The sequence below is a fragment of the Zalophus californianus genome, chromosome 15 (assembly GCF_009762305.2).
Source record: "Zalophus californianus isolate mZalCal1 chromosome 15, mZalCal1.pri.v2, whole genome shotgun sequence".
In the NCBI taxonomy this organism is placed as follows: domain Eukaryota; kingdom Metazoa; phylum Chordata; class Mammalia; order Carnivora; family Otariidae; genus Zalophus; species Zalophus californianus.
In genome coordinates, this window is record NC_045609.1 from 14,964,069 (window position 1) to 14,988,370 (window position 24,302).

At 39.5% G+C, this 24,302-nt stretch overlaps 1 protein-coding gene across 3 annotated transcripts in view; it reads right to left on the reverse strand.

Moving 5' to 3' along the window:
- The window catches only part of MAP3K21 (mitogen-activated protein kinase kinase kinase 21), a 57,307-nt gene that overhangs the window by 14,429 nt on the left and 18,576 nt on the right, over positions 1–24,302 (reverse strand). For 2 of the 3 annotated variants that reach the window (XM_027596490.2, XM_027596493.2), the window contains exons 3-6: positions 21,557–21,705; positions 20,580–20,755; positions 12,454–12,694; positions 5,171–5,293 (exon numbers count right to left, since the gene is read on the reverse strand). In XM_027596490.2, coding sequence (XP_027452291.1) covers positions 5,171–5,293; positions 12,454–12,694; positions 20,580–20,755; positions 21,557–21,705 — 689 coding nt within the window. The remainder of the gene's footprint in view (positions 1–5,170; positions 5,294–12,453; positions 12,695–20,579; positions 20,756–21,556; positions 21,706–24,302) is intronic. The other variant, XM_027596491.2, reaches the window with a different exon arrangement.

Below are 24,302 nucleotides of genomic sequence, written 5' to 3' on the forward strand. Positions count from 1 at the left end.
CCAGTGGACAAAGAGAACCCAGAGGGGACGAGTACCCTCCCATCACTGTGGGTCACTTTTGCAGGAGCCCCTATTCTGATCTTGCACCGGGGGGAGTACAGGGAGTGTCTGTGGGGCTCAACCACTAGGAATCTGTGGAGATGGGGGGAGAGGCTTGCATCAACCAGCACATGGATCTTGGCAGAGGGAGTTCATACTAGCAGTGCCCAAACAGTCATCTCAACCATCAGCTTCATTCATCTGCACAACTGAGTCAGGATACACTCTGACCATGGAGTTCTGTGGTGTGCAGATCTCCTGATTCAGATTCTCAAATAAGGAGTTTTGTCAGCCCTACGGCCCAGTTTGCCTACACCCAGGGAAGGATCTGAATCATAGCCCCATCCAGTGAAGAGAGTGTCTTCCAGTCTCCTCGACCAGAAGGACTGCAAAGAACTCCTGGAAGCTGTGTAGCCAAGCACAACTTGAGCCAAGAGGCAGGAGGGCAGAGCTGATACTTTGCGGAGCAAAGCAAGTGGCCCTGTTTAGTCAGGCAACTTAAAGTGTGGGTCATCTTGAGGTAAGACAACAAACAAAGGGCTTTACTAGCTTTAGAGCTGCTTCTCCTGCTGCACCCAGGCAGGGAATCTAATCCATTGTTCTGCTCATCACCGAATACAGCCTTCAGCTAGTCCAACCAGACCACAGGAAGCTTCATAGCCCATTCAACAGGCCTATGTGACCATATGTTAGGCAAGAAAACAAGTCTTAGTAAGTATATGAAGACTGAAATTCTACCAATTATCTTCTCTGACCACCTGGCATGAAATTAGAAATCAGTAACAAAAGAAAAACTGGAAAATTCATGAACATATGAAAATTAAACAACACTCTCCTGAACAACCAATGGATGAAAAAATAAATTAAAGAGGGGAAAAAAGTTTCTTGAGACAAACAAAAATGAAACAAAACATACCAGAACTTAGGCGATGCAGCTAAAGTAGTTCTAAGAGGGAAGTTCATAGCAATAAATGCTACGTTAAGGAAGGAAGATCCTAAATAAATGACCTAACTCTACACTGTAAAGAACTAGAGAAAAAAACAAATGAGCCAAAAGTTAGCAGAAGAAAGGAAATAATGAAGATCAGAGTAGAAATAAATGAAATAGAGAAAAAAATGGAAAAGATTAACCACACTAAGAACTGGTTCTTTGAAAAGACAAACAAAATCGACAAATCTTTAGCTAAACTAACCAACAGAAAAAGAGAAAGAACCCAAATCAACAAATTATAAATGAAAAAGGAGACACTACAACTGATACCACAGAAATTCAAAGGATCATAAAAGGCTACCAGGAGCAACTCTATGCCAATGTAGTGGACACCCTAGAAGAAATGGAGACATTCATAGAAACATATAACTTGCCAACACTGAATCAGGAAGATTTTGAAAATCTGAATACACCAATTATTAGTAAGAAGATTGAATTAGTAATCAAAAATCTCCCAATAAGAAAAGCCCAGGACCAGTTGGCTTCACTTGTGGATTTTACCAAACATTTAAAGAAAAATTAACATTAATCCCTCCTCTCAAATTCTTCCCAAAAATCCAATAGGATGGATCACTCCCAAACTCATTTTATAAGGTAATCATTACCCTGATACCAAAACCAGAAAAGGACATTACTAGAAAAGAAAACTCTGGGCCAATATCCCTGATGAACATAGATGTAAAAATTCTGAATAAAACACTAGCAAACAATATTCAGCAGCACATTAAAAGGATCATTCACCATGATCAAGTGGGATTTATCCCTGGGATGCAAGGATGGTTCAACATATGCAAATCAATCAATGTGATATATCACATTAATAGAATGAAAGAAAAGAATCATATGGTCATCTCATTAGACATAGAAAAAGCATTTGACAAAATTCATTATCCATTCATGCTAAAAACTCTTGACAAATTAGGCACAGAATGAATATATCTCAACATAATAAAGACCACACATGATGAGCCCACAGCTAACATCATCTATATGCTGAAAGGTTGAATGCTTTTCCTCTAAGATCAGGAACAAGGGCGTCTACTCTCACCACTCCTATTCAACAGAGAAATGAAAGATCTCTATTCTGAAAACTGTAAGATACTGATGAAAGAAATCAGAGAAGACACAAATAAATGGAAATGTATCCTGTGTTCATGGACTGGAAGAAGTAATATTGTTAAAATGTCAGTACTACCCAAAGCCACCTATAGACTCAATGCAATCCTATCAAGATTCCAGTGGCCTTTTCTACAGGAGTAGAAAAACCCCTCCTAAAATTTATATGGAATCACAAAAGACCATAAATAGCCAAAGAAATCTTGAGAAAGAAGAACAAAGCAAGAGGTATCAGACTCCCTGACTTTAAGCAATGCTATAAAGTTAAAGTCATCAAAATAGTACAGTACTGGCATAAAAACAAATAGACCAACAGAACAGAACAGAGAGCCCAGATATAAACTCAACCATATATGGTCAACTAATATTTGACAAGGATGCCAAGAATACTCAATGTAGAAAAGACTCTTCAATATTCACATGTAAATGAATGAAATTGAATCCATGTATTACAGCACTCACAAAAATTAATTCAAAATAGATTAAAGACTTTAATGTAAGACCTGAAACCATGAAACTCCTAGAATATAGAATAAAGCTTCTTGACAGGGGTCTTGGCAATGATTTTTTGGATATGATACCTAAAGCACAAGCAATAAAATAAAAAATAAGTTAGTGGACTATATCAAACTAAAAAGTGTCTGTACAGCAAAAGAAACCATCAACAAAGTGGAAAGACCTATGGAATGGGAAAAAAAATATTTGCAAACCATATACCCGGGAAGGGGCTAATAACCAAAATATATAAAGAACATGTAACTCAATAGCAAAAAAAAATATCAAGTAACCCAATTAAAAAATAGGCAAAGGTCTTGAACAGACATTTCTCCAAAGACATATGAATGACCAACAGGCACATGAAAGATGCTCAACATTACTAGTAATTAGGAAAATGCAAATCAAAACCACAAAGAGATATCTCCCTACACCTTTTAGAAGGCCACCCTCAAGAGGACATGAGATAACAAATACTGGAGGGGATCTGGAGAAAAGGGAACGCTTGTGCACTGCTGGTGTGATTGCAAATTGGTGCAGCCACTGTGGAAAACAGTACGGAGGAGACTCAAAAATTAAAAATAGAGCTACCATATGATCTAGCAATTCCACTTCTAGGAATATATCCAAAGGAAATGGAAACACTAACTTGAAAAGATATCTGTACCCCCATGTTCATAGCAGCATTATTCACAATATCCTAAACATGGAAACAACCCAAGTGTCCATCAGTGGATGAATGGATAAAGAAGATGTGGTACGTACATACAATGGAATGTTGCTCAACCATAAAAAAGAATGAGAGCTTGCCATTGTAACAACATGGATGGACTCAGAGGATATTAATCTGAGTGAACTAAATCAGACAGGAAAAGACAAATACTATATGATCTCACATATATGTGGGATCTAAAAAAAAGAAAAATGACAGACAAAGAGATTAGACTTGTAACCAGAGGTGGAGGGTGGAGGAAGGGAGAATCAGAGGAAGGTGGTCAAAAGGTGTAAACTTTGAGTTATAAGATCAGTAAGTACTAGGGATGTAACGTGCCTGATAACTACAGCCAACACTGCTGTGTGATATAAAGAAAAGTTGTTAAGAGAGTAAATCCTAATATAGTTCTCATCACAAGGAGAAAAAATTTTTTACCTTTTTCTTTTCTTTTTAATGTATCTATACGAGAAGATGGATGTTAGCTGAACCTACTGAGGTAATCAGTTCACAATATATGTAAATCAAACCATCATGCTGTATACCTTAAACTTACACAGTGATGTATGCCAATTATTCCTCAATAAAACTGGAAAAAAAAACAGAACTACCATATGACCCAGCAATTCCACTTCTAGGTATTTATTTGAAGACAACAAAAATACTAAGTCGAAAATATATATGCACCCCCATGTTCAGGGCAGCATTATTTAGAATAGCCAAGACATGAAAACAACCTAAGTGTCCATCGACAGATGAATGGATAAAGAAAATGTGGTATAACTATACAATGGGATATTATTCAGCCAGAAAAAAGAATGAAATCTTGCCATCTGCAACAACATGGATGGACCGTGAGGGCACTGTGCTAAGGGAAATAAGTCAGACAGACAAATACTGTATGATCTTATTTATATGTGGAATTACATTTTTTAAAAAAGAGCTCATACATACAAAGAACAAACTGGTGGTTGCCAGAGGCAGGGGGTGGATGAAATGGGTGAGGGTGGTCAAAAGGAACAAACTTCCAGGTATAAAATAAATAAGTCATGGGAATATAATGTATAGCGTGGTGACTCTAGTTAATAACACCGTATCGGGTATTTGAAAGTTGCCAATCTTAAAAGTTCTCATCATAAGAAAAATAAATTTTGTAACTATGCATGGTGACAGATGTTAACTAGACTTATCGTGGTGATCATTTTGCAATACATTTGACCCTTGAACAACATGGGTTTGAACCGTGTGGGTCCACTTACATGTGGATTTTTTTGATAAGTACAGTATAGTCTAGTAAATGTATTTTCTCTTCCTTATGATTTTCTTTCCTGTGGCTTACTTTATTATGAGAATACAGTATATAATACATATAACATGCAAAATAAGTGTTCATTGACTGTTTATGTGATCGGTAAGACTTCGAGTCAACAGCAGGCTATTAGCAGTTACATTTCTGGGGAGTCAAAAGTTATATGCAGATTTTCAACTGCACGGCATGGTGGCGGGGGGGCGGTGGTGGTCAGCAGCCCTAACCCCCATGCGGTTTCCAGGTCAACTGTATATACAAATATCAGATAATTATGTTGTATGCCTGGAATTAGTGTAATGTTATATGTCAATTATATCTCAATTAAAAAAAGAAGAAAATTAGACTAAGAAATGTAAGACCAAATTTTGTTTTCTGAATAGTTGTGACACCTGTTAATGTCATGTGTTAGTTACAGTGAGCTATAATAACACCTCCGGTTAGATGGAATCCGAGTCAGTTGAGGACAGAAATCCCCACAGAAGCCCGTGTGCCCGGGGAGAATGCTTACGCTGTATTGCTCGGAGCCGAGGAATCACTGTGGGGCTACTGGGTGGACTTGAGCCGTTGCTGTTCAAACTCTTCCTTTTGTCCAGGTTGGGAGAGGCCTGGACGGTGATTTTATGCTGGAAATCTGTTGGATACGCAAAGAAGTGAGAATTGAGATTTCATGGTTTTAGGCTCTATATTCACAGGCTCTTCATCAGCACAAAGCAATAAGAGGAAAATCTGCCAGAGGGTAAGAAGGAAGCATCTCTGGGTCTGTTTCTTGGTTTCCTTCTTATCTTCCATTCAGGGCTCGAGTCAATAATAATCAGAGTCTATGAGGGTGCCAGGGTGGCTCAGTGGTTGAGCATCTGCCTTCGGTTCAGGTCGTGATCCCAGGGTCCTGGAATCAAGTCCCTCATCGGGCTCCCTGCTCCGTGGGGAGCCTGCTTCTCCTCTGCCTCTGCCTCTCTCTGTCTCTCATGAATAAATAAATAAAACATTAAAAAAATAATCAGAATCTAGGCTATGTTAGGTACAGTCAGACACAGGGTCACAGACCAATGGGACACTACTGAGTACTTGTAGAACCTAACCATCTTCTAGGAAGAAAAGTTACCTTCATGTAGTCTAACATTGTGGAAAACAAATTTGAAAGAGGAGACACCTTGGATTTCAATGAGTCCTGGTTCTGTCGTGAACAAAGTATGGACCTCAAACCATAAGGAACCCTCTGAGCTTGTCTCCTCAACTGTTGGACAGAAACAATGAATACTGCACAGTGTTGCTGTGGTGATTAAAACAGAAAATGCAGGTTACAGGGGGTTCGGGACATGCTATCCCCCAAAACACTTCCCTTAACCTATCACATTTCTTCACGACCGTCCACTCTTCATCAAACCTAGTAGAAAAATACTCCGGTCTGTTTCTTTAGGTCTTCATTTCCTTACGAAGTCTCCCCTGTCGTATCAAAGTTATGTTAAATAATTTTTATGCTTTTTCTCCCCCCCCGTTAATCCATCTTTGACAGTCTGATTTTCAGACCCAACCAGGGACCCTAAGAGGGTCCAGGAAAACTCCCCCAACCCTGTCCCAGTTAAAAGCATTCTGTAGTTCTTTGACCTAATGGTAAGATGGGCACCTGTTGTGGAAGTGAATGCCAACAACTAGGAATATATGTAAGGACGAGTTAATATTACCAGAGGGGAGAGGAGAGTGTCTGGGAAAACTCTGTCAACTGTTGGAAAGTTATCAAAACCTCAGGCACAGGTAAAAGAAATTACTGGGTGTTCTTTCAGTGCACTGCTCAGCTTAACCTTTGATTTTCTAGTGGCTGTTTTTACAACTTGGTAGGGGGCAGAGGGTAACTTGTAGATTCTGTCTGGTAATGATGCAAACAATTTCCGTCCGGTGTGAAACACAATCCCAAAGGTTATGGTTTATGGCCACACTGGGCCCTAACCAGGTTTGTATTTAACCTAGCAATCTAACCCTAACATTCCCTTATTAACTTGCCCACAAATACTTAGCTCCTCAAATTCTCCCTGAAACCAATTTTAACTGGTTGTCCTAATTATTAGTGAGTTGGATAAAAATCTTTGACACGCGTTCATTTCATATTTGCAAGCAAGCTATGATTTTCCTTTTTGAAAATTATACTTTACACTGTAAAGAACTTTAAAGAACCAGCTGGTATTTGAAATGAGGATGAGTTGTAATTCGGTAAGCAAGACTTCTCTCCAATCATTCATGCTGGACATCTGAAAATGTTTAATATTGTCTTCTTCTCCCTGACCCTCCATACCCATGCAAACACAAAGTATGTTGCCAATTCTGTGTTATAGATTCATCTGAGAGTTATAGTTGAGAAATTTATACTCTAGCTTCTGGAAGTAGTAAACTCCACATGTGAATCCCAGCTTAGCACTTACCAGCCACATGAATTTTCGGGAGGCACCTCAGTATCTCCATGTACAAAAGTGGGAAACAAATCACATTCCTACTTTGCAGGGCAGTGCTGAACAATTAACTATAAAGAAATACAGGGAATACTCGGCTCGGGGCTCACCGACAGGCTCTGTGCCATGTTAGCGATTCTTTTTGTTCTCTGCACCGCCACTGCCACCCCCATTCCATGAGCTGCCCTAGTTCCTCTTTTGATCTTGCATCTGCACTGGGCCCCTCGGGTCTAGCTCACAGCAGCCAGATGCATTTTATAAATGTATGCCACCCCACGTCATTTCCCAGCTGACAAGTCTTCAAAGGCTCTGCCTTACTTCTTAGGTTACAGAGATCAAAACCATCATACACTCTGTAAGCCCCTCAAGTTTGAGTCTGGCTCTTCGTGCCTCCAGCTTCATCCTGTTCTGTTCTCCCGTCACTTGCTATGGTCTGAACCTGGGGTCAGCAAACTTTTACCATAAAGTGCCACAGAGGAAATATTCTAGGCACCGTGGGCCACACGGCCTCTGTCACAGCTACTCAAATCTGCCGACATAGCGAGAAATCAATCGTTCGTGATACATAAATGCGTTCCAATCCAACTTTATTTACAAAAATGGCAATTTAAATTTCATATCATGTTCACATGCCATGACATATTGTTTTTTTTTTCCCATTTATTTGACAGAGAGAGAGAGACACAGCGAGAGAGGGAACACAAGCTGGGGGAGTGGGAGAGGGAGAAGCAGGCTTGCCACCGAGCAGGGAGCCCGATGCGGGGCTCGATCCCAGGACCCTGTGATCATGACCTGAGCCGAAGGCAGACGCTTAACAACTGGGCCACCCAGGTGCCCCACATATTGTTCTTCTTATTCTTTTCAAGTGTTTAAAAGTGCACGAACCTTTCTGTGGACTGCACAGAATGGGTGGGGGGCTGGACTTGCTGACCCCCCACAAACCACAGCGGTCTTTTTCAATTCCTGGGAGGGACCAAGCCTTCTACGTTCTCCTTAGAGCAGGTGACACCTCTCTGCTAATCAGTCATGTGACCCTGCCCTCATAGTAGTTAATCATCTTAGCAAGTAAATAAGTATTTAATTATTAGCTTAGGGCTCACTCCCCTGCCCCCAGAACAACGTCAGCTCTGTTGGGGCAGAGGCCAGAAATCTCCATCCCAGCAGCACCCCACTGTGGGCTGGCACAGTGCCTCACCCAGAAAAGGGACTTAGGGAATCTCTGCTGAGTCAGTATTTTCTCTGTTTAAGATTGTAAGTAACGTAAGGGCAGAGATTGTATTTATTTTCTTGTAATCCCTACTACTTGATCATGGTAAATCCGTGAGTATTTGCTGAATGAGAAGATGGTGTAAGGCTTTGCAGTAGAATCAAACTGGAGCTTACAGTAAACTGCTGAGATATATATAGCAGGGTGTATCGTGGTTTGGTGGTTTGGAAGACAAAGTGAGTGGAAATGAAGGACCACATAGGAGGCTTCTTCCACCTACCAAGTAAGAAAAATGGAAGATCTGACCAGGCAGAGCAGTTTAAGTGAAGAATGGGTACAAGAAAACGGTTTAGCAGGACATGGGAATGGACTGGATTAGGAGGGAGGGGAAAGAGTAAAGGAAAGAAATAGCCTTACCCATCAATACAAAAGAGTTTATTTTAGATTGAAGTGCTTTGTGAAAGTGCAACTAGCCCATGACATGTCATAACACTCTGGAAGCAAATTCTCTGAGAGACTCCAGCCCAGGGCTGAAGGCGGGCGTGCTCTTGTCGCCCTCAGAACTAGAACACAGAGCCAACCCATAGCATGTGAACCATAAACCAAGTGGAACCGATGATGGCCAGGTAACCAGCCTAGAACATTTGTGAGGCCAAGGAGGAGTAGCAAAGATACAAAACTGGATTTCAACAATACCTACTTCTAAAAAAGTCTAATTTCTCTCCCTCAAAAAGAGGGCACTCTTTATGTTTTTAAACATAGAGAAAATATTTCTTATTAAAATATCCTTGTCCCTATAAAGTGGGGAAAGGTTGACTCTGTCCCAGTTACATGCTTATGAAACTGGCTGGTGTTATTTTTCTTTGTACTTGAGAGAATAATTTTCTCGTGACAGATTATCGCGAGGTCCACAGGCTTTTGGGTAAAACCTACACTAGTATTTTTATTGGCAATGTTTCACGATAGTCTTAGAGGGAATAATCATTTTGACCCTGAAAGTAGTTGTATTTGCATGTAAATACACCCACTCTCACATTCGTACACATGAGGGGGATGATTGTAGCAGACTTTTGGCATTTCTGAAGTGGTTGAAATTGGAATGCCATTGCTTTAGAAACATTTTGAAGGCTTCGAAACCTCTTTGCCTTGTTTTATATGTTCTAAAAATACAATTCTTTGGTTTAAGATAAACATAATGCAGTGCTCACTTCGGCAGCACATATACTAAGATAAACATAGGGCAGAGCGAGTGGTGGAAAGTGGTCACAATAGAAAAATATCTACCATGATCACTTTTTCCTCCTGCAAATTCCAAGAATTCATAAAATATAATGTAAAAACTCTTATCTTAGATTATGTTGCCTCCTTTTGTAAGCATCTATCCTTATTTGGTTAGGCCTCCATGAAGGACTGCCAGCGGGAAGAACTACATTTGAGTTTTCTAGCAGTCATCAAAGCTATAACTAGCCATAAGATTAAAAGTCATCTTCAGTGATTCTGAAGGACAAAATTATGATGAGATAATTATTCGCACTTAATAACAAGGTTTTGAAAGAGGTACAGGCACAGATACTAAAAGCCACTTTGTAGGAGTCTCAAATATGTTTCTAAGAAAATCTTTAAGCTAGTTACACATGGGGCAAATTCCTGCAAAAGGGGTTGGAGTAATTTGGTACAATGAAAGGAAAGTATCACTGCCATTCAACCTACTGCCTGTTAGATGTTTCTTCCTTAATAGTTTCCCACTAAATAGTACTAACATCTGGTAAATCAAAGAATTTTCTAGCAGATAGTAACTTTCTGGAACTTAAGGCACAAATAACTGCTTTCCCTTCTACACGAGGCAAAATTCCTGAAGGAGAAAAATAAGTATTGTTATAGTTGCCATTCTTCTCCTTGGATCTTTGGATATGTATCCTGCTTTGGGACATTGTGCAAGTAAATGTGTGTGTGTGTGTGTGTGTGTGTATGTGTATGTGTGTATGCGTGTAAATGTGTGTGGGGGGGAAGGTGAAGAGTTGGGGGATTCTAAAGAGAAACAGTTTCCACAGTGGTAACAGTGTGACAACAATGTAGCATCACCTTGTGGCCAGAAGAGGCAAATGCCATGCTAAATTATGGCAACTGAATTTCATTCCTTCAAGATGGATTCGGATTACAGCAGATTTTGAGGGGTATGTTTTAAATGGAATCATTTGTTAAGTGCTACAAGGTAAATAAATGTGTAACCGAAATTCTCAAAGAGAGAAAAGCCAAATAGTGCAATCCAGGAATAATATAAATCTAGCAAAAATAGTCAAATGCATTCAGTTTCCTTTGAATGAATACAAGATATTGGCCAAACATGATCTGAGAAGAAAAACAGGAGTGAAAGTGACCTCAGTAATCCTGAGATATGTTCTTTAATCATTTGACCACTGAAGATTAAAAAATCACTGGTATGATTTAATTTTTTTCTCCCAAGTTTATTCTCCATCAGTTTCTTATTGGCCACCCCCTCCAAAGTTTCCCAAGGAATCAGTGAATATTAATCAGGATAACATAGTCACAACAAGCTAGAAGGCTGATGTAGCTAAGAACTGGAGAAAACGCACATGGGAGTGCCTCTCTGAATTTTTCTATCATCTACACTTGAAAGCAGAAACCTCATCATAAATAAAATAGTCTATTTTAAATTATGTCTGATATACAAGATAGCACAGTCCATGGTCCCCCAAGCTACACTTTGGCTAAAAAGCAAACCTGAAGAGAAGAGAACCTGAAAAAGTATCTTTTTTTCCCTTCAGAGAGGTCAAAGGTAAAATGAGTAAGGACCCACAGCCTCGTCTCACTTCAGCAAACCAAATAATCAATAATGTATACTGTATATTGCCACATATCAGCGATTTTCTGATCAACTGAGGGTTTCTGCAATAACCTAGAAAGTCACAGTATGTTGCAAGCCTTCGAGTACTTTGTAATAAATAATTTCACAAGACAATTTGTACATACTTTATATATAAAACAAAACTGTTGATACTGTTATTTAAAAGCAGTTTTCATGCCATTAACAAACATCTTAGGACAACACTAGCATCCTTAAAGAGACTCTATAATACATATAGAGAGAGGTGGAGAAATAAGGAGAACAGATAAATAGATATTTAATGCACATTCCGTAAAAGTGCAGTCAGCTCTTGTTCTGTCACCATTCTTCCCCAGTATTAGAAGAATCATAAAATACGGGGGCAGGAGAGAGGTATTTGGTTTTTCCTTAAATCAAGTATAACATGTATTGTTAAAGAATTTAATTTCGTGAATGGATTTATGTTTGCTATTTTCTATTCCGTTTAGTTTCTTCTAACACATTACAATGTTTAAAACTGTCACAATGTTTTAAAATCCAGGAGGTATAAAATGAACCAGTAAATCTAGAGAAGCTTTTAAAAATACCTGCATCTCAGATGAAAACTGACAGGTATGTAATTGAAGTACCTGATATATTTTGTTGAAGGTGCAAACAACATCTTCAATGTCCCAAATGAACTCAGTTACCAGATGACATTATAGATCTTTGTGGAATGACAAAATAGCACTAATTCTGTTGTTCAAGATTTTTTCACCATGCCATGCAATGCTGGTTCAGTGCATTGAACTAAGAAGAAATCCTGCTTTGATTTTAAAAGGAGTAAATCTCTGAATCCCTTTACAGGAAAGCATGCCAAGAGCTAACTTCTCAGCACACCATGTGCTGTAAAGGCACGACTGATGCTTTTTGCACGTGAACGTGAGTTAGGTCATTATCTTATGACCACGAACTTAAGCAAGCAAGTGAAGATACTTATTCACATAATGTTTTTTTTTTTTTTTAAAGATTTTATTTATTTGAGAGAGAGAGAGAGAGAGATCACAAGCAGGGGGGGGGAGAGGCAGAGGGAGAAGCAGACTCCCCGCCGAGCAGGGAGCCCGATGTGGGGCTCGATCCCAGGACCCTGGGATCATGACCTGAGCCGAAGGCAAATGCTTATGACTGAGCCACCCAGGCGCCCTTCACGTAATGTTTTAAAATCTCATTCTCCCATCTCTTCCCAGTGCTAAAGAAGCAAAGCCGATTACGGAGGTGACATTCAAAACTCTTACGAAACAAGAGGACGAAAATCATACCTGAAGGTAAACTGATTCGATGGCCATCTTTGAGCTTTAACCGACTTCTCCTGAACTTTCCCTTCCTCTTCTTGACATTGGGCTTCTCCTGGTTTAACTGGAATATCAAAATGTTTAGCTCCCGCTCGAGCACGTCGATCTCCCGCTCGGCGAGCTGCCGCTCCCGCCGCCGGAGCAGCGCCTCCTGGGACTTCTGCTGGAGGGCAGCCCTGGTCAGTTCCTCCTCGCGGGACCGCAGCTCCTGGGGCAGAGAGCACACCTGGCGTCAGCAAGAAGCTGGGTCTCCCGCTCTTCGGCTCAGCCCCGGCCACTCCAGGGCTCCTGGGACCGCACTCCTGGCGGGTAGGACGGTCGGAGCGCAGATCTTTCTAGCACGGCACTGACTTAGACGACAACGAAAGCCTTGCACGGGCTCCAGCAAGCGCTCTCAGTCTTACGGTCCTCAAAAATTTTTTACACCCGATTTTAACATTTCTCTCTCACCTCTAGCCTTTATAATATAATCACCTGGCATATAAGAAAAGTACAGGTGGGAACGACCCTTTTCCAAATAAAGCCAAAAGTTAAAGCTCGACTAATTAAAGGATAATTATTCTCCTTACAAAAGACTGCAGTTCAGATTTCTTTGGAAGAACTTCTTTAGGTTAAGAATTTGCTCAGAGATTGAAACATCATGGTGGAGAGGTTAAAGGAAGAACAAAGCTAAGGTGTTCGAAGTCAGCTGAAGGCCCATCAGAAATGAAAATGAGCATCTCTAACATGAAAAGTCAATGGAAAATGAACTTTTCAGGACCCCATGGATAAATGCAAAGTATCAGGTTATACACAGATCTCATGTATTAGCTCATAAAATCCTTCTGCCTCAATGCTTCCTGATTAAAGTCTAACTTCCTCTTGGTTTTGGTTTCAGAATTATTTACCTTCATAGAAAAATCTATGAATTGAAGAATATAGTTAATCCTTGAATAATATGGGGTTAGGAGCACTGACTCTCCCCTCACTGGGCCATCCAAAATCTATAAATAACTTTTGACTCCCCAAAAACTTAACCACTAATAATAGCCTATTGTTGCCAGGAGGCCTTATGGATGACATAGCTGATTAACATGTATTTTGTATGTTATATGTATTAGATAGTGTATTCTTACAATAAAGTAAGCTAGGGAAAAGAAAATGTTATTAATAACAATGAAGAGAAAATACATTTATAGTACTGTATTTATTGAAAAAAGCTATGTATAAGTGGACCCACACAGTTCAAACCCATGTTTGTTCAACGGTCAACTGTACATTTGTTCCTATTAGGAAAAAAGTATTCAATAGTAAAACCAAGAGCTCTACAAAGTTTTAAAATCACATCTCCATTCTTATTTCATTTATATAAAATGATCTGTCCTATACCAGAGACATAAATATTCCTTTCAGGGCTGAACTACTTTTTTTCTTGATTACCCTGCTACTAAATCAAGCACTCCCACAGAAATCAAGGCATTTGCAAACTTTTATTTCCACTGCTCCAGAGAATTTAATCTCAGACCATCCTAATACCAAGATCTTTGTTAGAAACTGTAGATGCCTTCTCTGATGCAGCTTTGGGCTGGGAACTCTGGGAGCTCTGAGCATCGGGCCAACATGTCACACATATATAAGCAGGCCACCTTACAGAGCCCACCTCAAGAGTACTGATGCATGAAAGGACACTATAAAATAAAGCTCATGGGAGAAACCAGAGCTGAACCACGGGACTAAACTGTCAACTGAAGTCTACTAATCCCTTGGACTTTTTATAGATGGGCTCCAAGAATATTTGGAGGCTATTCATCAGTACAATTATAATAGAGGAAAACGCAGAAGACCCTCCTTCCATAAATAAATACAATAATATCAAGAAGAGACTAGGGAGCTCTGAAAAAACAAAACAAAAAATTAATCAGATCAAACTAATTCTGAATTTATTGTAAATTTACCAAAGTGGGCTGAAATTCACCTTTGGAACATTCTTTAAATTTATTTTTTCTAAACAAACTTCATAAAATTGCAAAAGCAAAGATTTACCTAAGACCAGTTGATATTCAAGTCACTTCTGGTGATATCTACCAACTGATTCTTATTTATAAGCAGATCAGTATTTTTTTCATTACATTGCTCCAGACATAAATTACTATTTATTACGTGAAAAGGGAAAAAAAGAAGAAGAAAAGAAAATGGTACATATTAGAAAAAATTCTGGAATCCATTATTTAACAGACGGCCTTCTCCAACCAGTTTGTCCAAATTGGAGATCTTACCATCGTGTATTTGGGGACAGAGGATACTTTCCAGGCAACTTCCAATTTCTAACTCATTACTGTCTGCCCTTTTGTTAAGATATTACTTTTCAGTGGTGTTGGTGTCAATCCAATTAGCTACTGTGAAATGAAATGGCATGGGGAACAGATAAGGGCAGCAAATTCAATTAGGCTTTTTGTGTGTTACTACAACAATAATTGAAGAAGAAACCATGTTTAATTCCAGGTCCCAGGCTAAAATGTGAATTCTCTGGCAATGACTTTATAAATTAAAAAAAAAAAAAAATCACTTGCCCAAGACTTCATCAGAGAAAGAAAAAAAAAATCAAAAAGAAGGCAGCCAAAGCATTCTTCCTTCTGAATGAATTTTAAAACATTCAAAAGTAAAAGAAAAAAAAAGGCACCTCTTTGAATACTCTGAAATTATGAAGCACACACAAAAATTCTTTTGGTTGCTGAAATTTCTAAGCAGTAATATTTGTTTAATTGCTTGGCACGGGCCATTCTAATAATGGCAAATCAAGATTCCTGGCAGTAGATGTTAATCATTAATGGTGACATGCCTTCTAATAGTGGTTCAAAACCAGGTGCATGCACCCAATGCACAAAGACAGACGCATGAAGATAAGAAGCCAGGAATTTAGGGAGGAACTGCTATCTGTGGAGGCTGCAGTTTACTGAGTAATGCAGAGCACAGCCAAGTTACTGACCATTAATTCCAAGTCTGACGCCTCCTACCTTAAGCAATCAGTGAACAAGAAAGGGAGATAGTGCACGTACACTGTGCTTTTGACTCTGTCAAAAAAGAGGCAGTTAGAAACCTTTAAGGAAAAAAAAAGCATTATATATTCCCTTTAATTTTAAGTCAAAGGCTCACAAGATACCATGAATGCTGTTATTTTCAAGGGGCACTGCACAAAAAGAATATAAAAAGAAAAAGCAAAGACATCACCAGAGGATAACTCAAAAATGAATCCAAAGAATAATAAACAAACTACTATAAACCCCCAAAATGGAGAAAGAGCAGACATGATTTCTGAAGCATGCTTTTTGACTTTTATACCACATATATAGTAAGAATGAACTCACCGGATATTCTTCTATCCTGCAGTGTCATAAATAATTACCAACAATTTAAAATAAATAAATGAAATAGATAAAAATCATAATTATTAATAATATCACCTCTAAACTGTAAATCCTGTGATTTATTTTTCCTCAAAGTCCACTCCCATGCCCCAAAATCTTTTTTATTTTTGCTATTAAACATCTAACCTTAGAATTCCTGAGAACAATTTGGGAAAGTGTAAAAAAAAAAAAATGTATTTTCCCTATCATATTAAGTCAACGAAAAGTATTAAAGTTTCCAAGAAATGTATTAATAATATCACTGAAAGTAATCCTTCAACTCAATGCAAGATTTGAAAAGTAATCCGGTCGGGTCGTTTTCAAGCATTTTATTGCTCAGAGGAGCCCAGTTTCCTGACTGTCTGGCCCAGGAAACGGTAGCGGCCACTGGAACCCATTCTGGTTCCAGTCAAAACCACCACTCTCTTCAGCACTTGCCGAGCACGGGCACTGCTCTGAGCACTCTGCATACAGCACTCAGCAAGCCTCACAGCACCCCCAGGGAGACAGCAGGCTTTCTGTGACATTTCATGGTGAGGAGGGCGGGGGGAGCAGTCCTGGGTCAGCAAACAGTAGAGCCCCAATTCCAGCCAGCCGTCTGGCTCTAGTCTTAACCACTTTGCTAGACTGCTATAGATTTTGGCACTCTGCTATAAATGTATATTTAAAAAAGGGGGGGGGTCTATCAGAGTTTTTAGAATCCCATTTAGATATCCCCTTAGTCTGTTCGAATCTCTCGAGGGAAGGAAGCCGAATACAGTCTACCGCACTGCTGTCTGCTCTGAGCATTGGAAAGTTGATTCGGAGACCACGTTTTAATCCCTGGAGCTTTCACCCGAGAAGTCCTACTGCCAAACTCTGAAACAACAGGAAGCATATTTCCTCCCTTCAAGTTCTTCCAGTATTCCAGGGTAGCCCCTGAAAGTACCAGCCCCTTCTGCACCCCTTCTGTTCTTTGCTCAGATTGGATGGATTCCCAGGTCCTTCTGTCTTCCACATCATCCTCCTTGGGAGGTTCTTTAAAACCTGGTGCTGACAATCAAACCTACCATCTAAGGCTGCATTTGCTTGTTTTATATTGTTAAACTTACAAAATACTGAAAGATCCAAGAAGGGACTGAATTACCTACACATCTACTACTTGAAAAAAATGACTTTAGCAGTTTACATATTCCTCTCTAGTCTTTATTTTAATCATTTAAAATTATGAAATATTTAAAACACACTACAATTAGACAGAATAGCAAATACCCATGCACTCACCATCAATGTTTAATAAAGGCTAAGTTTTTAACCTGATCTGTCTCAGATCTGCTAAAGCCCTACGTGCGGCTGACTAATCCTCTCCCTTCCCTCTGCAGATCTGCTGTGCCTCAATTGCTTTCTGTCCATCCCTTATCTGTACGTTCAGTCTTTTTGTACATTTGAATGGCGTTGTTTTATGTGTTTTATAATTTTACATAAGTGGTATCTAATGTAACTATTCTTCTGCAACTCGCTTTTCCCACTCAACCTTATGTTTGAGATTTATCCATGCTGAAACATGTAGCTAGAATCCATTCGTTTTAACTAGTTTGCAGATTTCCACTGAATCAATATATAGCAGTTGAGGTGTCTTCCCTGTTAATGGGTACTGAAGCCATTCCCAGGTTTTCATTTTCCCCAACCATGCCGAAGTGAACAACCAAAATTTCCCTGTCCACACATGTGGGAGTCTCTCAAGAACACATAAGCAGCAGTTAACAGCTGAGTTGTACACCCCTTTGATGGCATAAGATTCAGAACAGATTTAAATTCCTTTTTACTTAAAACAGCAATAATGTGATAACGATAATTGCTAATATCACTCACTTATTAGAATACTTATCAGGAGCATATTAAGAAACTTTATGTAGGTTAATTCATTTCATATCTACCTTGTGCTGAGTACTTTGTTCAATGCTGTGGATGGAGATGACCAAGAATAAGATAGCACAGCTGATGAACTTATTACCTAGCAGAAAAGGCAAACCAAGAACAATTAAGCAAGTGAATAGTAATGAAGCAGGACTCAGCGCCAACCCCAACAAGGGAAGTGTGGGATGCCATGACACAGTTTATCCAGTGCATCCCGGTAAGGGAAGGGAGCTACGAAGGACTGACAGTAAAGGATCCAGCAATTGTGAGGTGGGACCAAAAGCAAGGGAGAGAACAGTATTCTGGACAGAGAAGAGAATGTACACCAAGACCAAAGGTCAAGAGCACGGCATCAGAGGAACCAAAAGAAATTCAGTATGATTGTGACAAAGTGAGGCTAAATATGTTAGGACAAAGCAAATTAATAAGGGAAGGGACTGGCCATTGACGAAGGATGCTCAGCTCTGCCTCTGCACTGTAGAAGGGTCACTGGAGGTGGTGGTGAGGGGAGCAAGACTGGATGCAGAGCACCCAGGTGGGATGCTGCCGCAGTGAGGCAGGTGGGAAGGGATGAGGGGAAGGATTCCCACTGCTGGGCTCTGTCACATAGGAGACCACCAGAAACATCTTCTAAGAACTTTAAGACTGGGTACCTATGAGAACAGCAATCCCATTATAAAAAAAAAAAAAAAAAGAAGAAGAAGAAGTAGAATCAAGGAAGATTGGGCAGGGGATGAGGAGTAGGTTCTGACTTCAGTGTCCAGCGGGAAAATAGTGCCAAGATACATAGCCGGCCCCTTTTAAAAACCTGTCAACAAGATCCCAAATCCCTAGCCTGGCCTTCTAAGGACCTCAAGGATATAGACTGTCATATCCATCTTTGTATCCCAGGACTCTAACACTGCTCCCAGCCCACGGTACACAGTCAACACTTGTTTGCTGGGGAAAACAAAACATGACCTTGAAACTCAGACCAAGGTCCCCAGAGACACATTTTTAAATTATATGTATTTTTAAGGAAACCATTTGCACCTTGGGGGATACCTACGACATGCCGTGTATTAATTTCCAGCTCAGCAAGGCAATGGTGGGTGTCAGCTACTCAAGAACAGAATGTGGGCATACAGTGTCTTGGTACTGCACACAGTATTATATATTCTAGCTCAAGAAATGCTTATGCACATACATCCACACCACAACTTGTTATTCCCTCTTCTGCCCTGACCTTTGCATTTGGGCTGACTGCAAGCCTTTGGTGTTATGGTCAATGGAAAAGTCTAGAGATGTAACAGAGAGCCACACCATACAAGGCCAAGTAACTTTAACAGGGGGGAATGATTCTCCGCCATGTTTCAATGTCGTAAATTGGGATTGGTGAGTGGACTCTATTTAGCAAAGCATTACTGCCCTCTTCAAAAGAATTCTACCATTTCAGAATCACAAATGTATGAGGCATAAAAATTCCTTCCTGGACAATTACATGGCTTCATAAAGGTTATCAAAAGCCTGCAATGTTGGACTTTGTCCAGACATTTATTGCACATACAACAGAATTTAACTTATTGAACAATTACACACTTGATGAGCAAAATAAACCTTGATTCATCAAAATGCTCAAGTGCTACAGAAGTATCTTTTAAAAAGTGAGTACTGCCCTTATAGCACAGAGCCATGCCATAACGGTGGGGTCCTTCAGGGCTGTGAGGTCGGTCTATAACCACGGGGGACCATGCCAACTGAACTCACTTCCCAACTAGTCTGCCTTCTGATCCTGTGTGGTGCCTTCACTTCTCACATGTCATTTGGCATGTGGAGGCATAAATGCAGTTCCAGCACAGTTAACATACATGTTTATTTTGTGCTTCTTAAAATTTACAAACCAACCAGAGCTTAACTCATCATATTAAAAAGTTAAAAAATTACACACTTTTCCACTTTCTCCAACAAAGCAGTGCCTTGGAGATAAAAGGATGGGCGTGTGTGTGTGTGTGTGTGTGTGTGTGTGTGTGTGTGTGTGTGTATGTTGGGGGTGGTCTAGCATAAAAAAGGCTTTAAAAGACATAACCAAAAACTATAAAAAGACACCTTTGAGACAAATTGTGACATTTGAATATAGAATATTATATGATATCAAGGAACTGCTATTACTTTTTTAAGGTAATAATGGCAAAAAAGTTATTTCTAAAATTCTTACCAGTGAGAGATGCACATTGAAGACTTAAGGGTAAAATGACATGAGTCGAGGATTGAATTTAAGGTTCCCATTTTTTAAAAAGGATGATAATGGGTAAAGGAGATGAACAAAATGACAAAATATTGACAATTACTGAAGTTGGTTAATTTATACAAAGGGTTTAGTATGCTATTCCCTTTTTTTTTTAATTTGTTTTACTTTTCAAAATTCCCTTAATAAAAGGTTGTTTATGTTCTAATTACACATTTCGAGTACAGTTTTGTTTTGTTTAAACTGGAAGGTAAGAATCAATAAAGATTCATGCCTGAAAGTCTTTTATAATAACGCTAACAGTGTTCTTTTTTTTTTTTTTTAAAGATTTTATTTATTTATTTGAGAGAGAGAATGAGAGCCAGAGAGCACGAGAGGGAAGAGCGTCAGAGGGAGAAGCAGACTCCCTGCTGAGCAGGGAGCCCGAAGTGGGACTCGATCCCGGGACTCCAGGACCATGACCTGAGCCAAAGGCAGTTGCTTAACCAACTCAACCACCCAGGCGCCCAACGCTAACAGTGTTCTTGACTCACGTTTTCCATAATCTTCAGAGATGTGGGTACATTATGCAATTAATACAGATCTCTCACCTTTTCCTTTGTTCTCAGTTCATCAAACATTTGTTGAATTTCTAGCTTCCAGTCATCTTGCATGGAATGAAAAGATTCTTGAGGCATTTCGGTCATAACCGTCCCTTCAATAGCTGTCAGTTGTTCAAGAATTAAGGCAAATGAAGGACGAATGTGAGGGTCTTGTTGCCAGCATTCTAAAATCAACAAGAACCCCATTAATTCTGTTTCTTGGCATAGTTCAGATTATCAGCCCATGCAGATGGGTGTAAAATCTGCTGAAGATTTTAAAAATCAACTGATAATGGTTTTGAACATTTTATTTTACACAGTGACCAGGTTGGTGGCATGCGTAACATTTACTATTAGGTAAGGCTCTTGTTGTTTATCTTATGAGGTCCATACCTTACCATGAACTCTGTTTCAGGGGCCTAAGCTGCACTAGCCAGGTGATTTACAGATACAGAGTTCTCGAACTCGACCCAAGAAAACCAAAGTTTCTAAAAGGTTATAACCACAAGAGAGGTTCTAAGAAATGGCCTAATAATGAAGGAAGGTAACTAGCTGCTTGCAAAAGGAGTCAGTTAATTTTTAAAAGACAAGCATCAGATAGATAAGGTCATGGCAAAACAGGACCGGTTAAGATCATTAAACATTTTTGATCATGAGGTAGAATTTAAAATAGCAGAAGGAAGCCAATTCAATTTTGTCTTTGAGCGCTACTGGTATAACTTGGTAAAAACTTTATTACCAGTTGGTTAAATTTTGTACATAAATGTGTCACTGATAAAACCAGATTGGTTTTTAAAAAGTTACTTAATCCATCAATACTTTACCTGACATCTTAGATTGAAGACAAGGTTTCTAATTCATAAAATAGTATAGTTGCTTATAAGTGTTTGAAAATTAGAATCACAGAAATTACTCTTTTGGTTAAAAAATATACAGACATTCTCCTGAGCAAATCCCCTTGCCTCCGTAGACACACAGAAACTGACCTTTCATGAGCTTGGCAAATGGCTCAGGGCAGGTGGACGGAATGGGCAAAGTGAGCTTATTGACTGCTACCCCATAAGCCACGGCAAGCCCATCGATGCCACGGTAGGGGACTTCTCCCGTGAGCAGCTCCCACAGCAGGACTCCATAGCTGCAAAGCAAAACTACCATAAAGTCACATGGGTTAAATGATGTCTTTTCCTTATGACACAAATGGTGGGATAAATGCATCAGAGCCCTCATCCAGCTCTGATTAAGAATCTTCTCTTCCAACAAAACCCTTAAGTGGCACTTATCCCAAGGTGGGAGGTGGGCTCTTCCAGTGAACCTCCCAAATGCATGTAAGTACACACCTTCCCAGAAATCAGTTATGCATTCATGACAGGAATTAAAACTACCTAATGAATAGGAAAGTGTAGGAGCAGTACATAATTGAATTAAACCAGGTCCAGAACCAGGTCACACTTTAATGTGGTGGTTTTGATGTTTCTCCTTCTATCTCATTTTTCTACACCGGAATTAAACCTCTTGAGGATTGTCAGGTCACTGAAGACTCTAACCCCACAGAAATCTCATCCTATGCACCACAGGACTTAGATCAAACCATGCTGACTATTTTTAAATGGTTTTTTTTTTTTTGAAACTGTTTATCTTTCTGCCTCTCCCTTCATATTTTCTACCATATTGCTTAATAGTTATGGACAAAAAAAATCAGCATGGGCCTTCTTGTGCCTGCTGGTGGGACAAAACACATCTCTGTAACTTTGTATCCATTAGTACCTTAGTTTCCCTTTATCTTCTTCAAAACATAAAGTACAAATTATCTTTTGTTAATACATAAATTATCACTCACAAAAATTATCACTCACTCCAGACATCCCATGTGATTTTAAATGGAAACACACAGGCATATAAGCAACAGTCATATTTATTTTTTTTAATTTACTAACATAACTAGTACATTCCTATTTAGTTTTCTAATTTTTAAAAACATTAGCTTTAAGTTTTAAAAAAGTTTGAAATTTAGAGTAGTAACTTAATTCTCATTTCTCATAGTTTGTTGCTTATATAGAACATTAAAGCATCATTTTAAAGATAGCAGACAGAAGGTAGTAAAATACACCTAAAGGAGAGGCAGAACAGCTCAGAATAATGCCAAAAGAAGCATTTAAATTTGGCTATGGAATTAAATTTGTCTGAGTCTCATCTGATTATCTTCTGATCTAAAGAGATATGGGGACTCGGAGCATCACGACTATAATAGAACAGAACTTCATCTCTGAAGACCTGGTCTGCAAAGAGCTGGAAACTCTCTAGACTCCAGCTTCAGGTCATCCCAGATATGATAACCTCTCATTTAAAAGCTCTCCATCAGTGCCTATTGGACCCTAGACTATCTACTGAAAACTTTCAGAATAAGAATTTAGAAACGACAGAATGTGCCCAATCAGTGGGGCCTCAGGGATCCTCCAGCTGATGTTCCACCAGCTCTAAGTGAAGGTGTTTGAGTCCTGAGGACCCTGGGTCCAGGGCTCCTTCCCTGAGCAGGTGGAGGACCAGGGCACCAGTGAAAGGCAGCTGCATCTGGAAGCTGCAGACTTGAGTTTGGGGAGTATCACTACTTACTAGCTACGTCTCCACTTACAAAGCCCTTAACAGCCGATCATGAATTAACTGATCTATAAAGTAATAGTGATGTCTGCTTTGCCATCTCAAAGCACTGTTTTATATTGAAAAGAAGGGGAATCTATAGTACAGGGCTTTTAAATTATATAATGCTATCACTATTAGCAATTAAGTTGGATCCAGTATTTTCCAAAGGTAATTACCTGTTTAGTTCCTTAAAAATTATCTACATTACAGTGCCTTAGCAGAGATGCTTTAATTGCAAGAATAAGTAAATTTAACTCATAGATCAATCAACAAAAATCACCTCAGAGAAAGGGATGAAAAAAAAAATCCTGAAGATACCTGAAAACTGTCTATATTCAAAGCCACTTCCTTGCTATTCTCTTTAGCACATAACAAAACTAAAATAAACAATAACCAACAACATAACTTTGTTTCTTGGGAGTTTCAGTGAACAAATAATTCAAGACAGGTCATTTTTCTAGAGAGCAGAGGGCTTATGTTAAAAACCCATGTGTTAAAAAAAAATGGAAAAAATAGAACTATTTTGATGGGGCTATTTACAGAATGTAATGCCTTTTCTTTTGCTCTCCCAAACGGGCTAGGATACAGTAAAAATAAAGCGGTCTCCTGAGGACTCAGGTAACCTGATAAGCAAGGGCTGTGGTTGCAGGAACCTGGCTCCCAGGCCTGGGATGTGAGTATAACTACTTACTAGCTTTATAACCCTGAGGAAATGTCTTAATGTCCCAGTGCCTTGGTTACCTACTCTGTGGAAGTGCGGTAATCTCAGGAGATATTGTAAAAATTCAGTGACAGCGTCTGAGTTACTTTGTGCTGTAATAACCAGGAAGGAGGAAGAAGGGTGAGAGATGATCAGTGAACATGCCACTTAACGCACCAGTCCATGTGACAGAACACTAGTCCACTGCACAGAGTAAAGTAACCTCTCTGGAATGAAATTATTTTTCTGTGAACATTATAAAGGGAGATTCTAGAGCAAAGCAATGTGCAATTCAGAGCGGGGGCCACACCCGCTTCCACACCCTGACGTCCCAGGGCTCGAGTATGCTTCACCGGATTCACGCATGCTCCAGGTGGGTGGGGACGCTTGGCTCC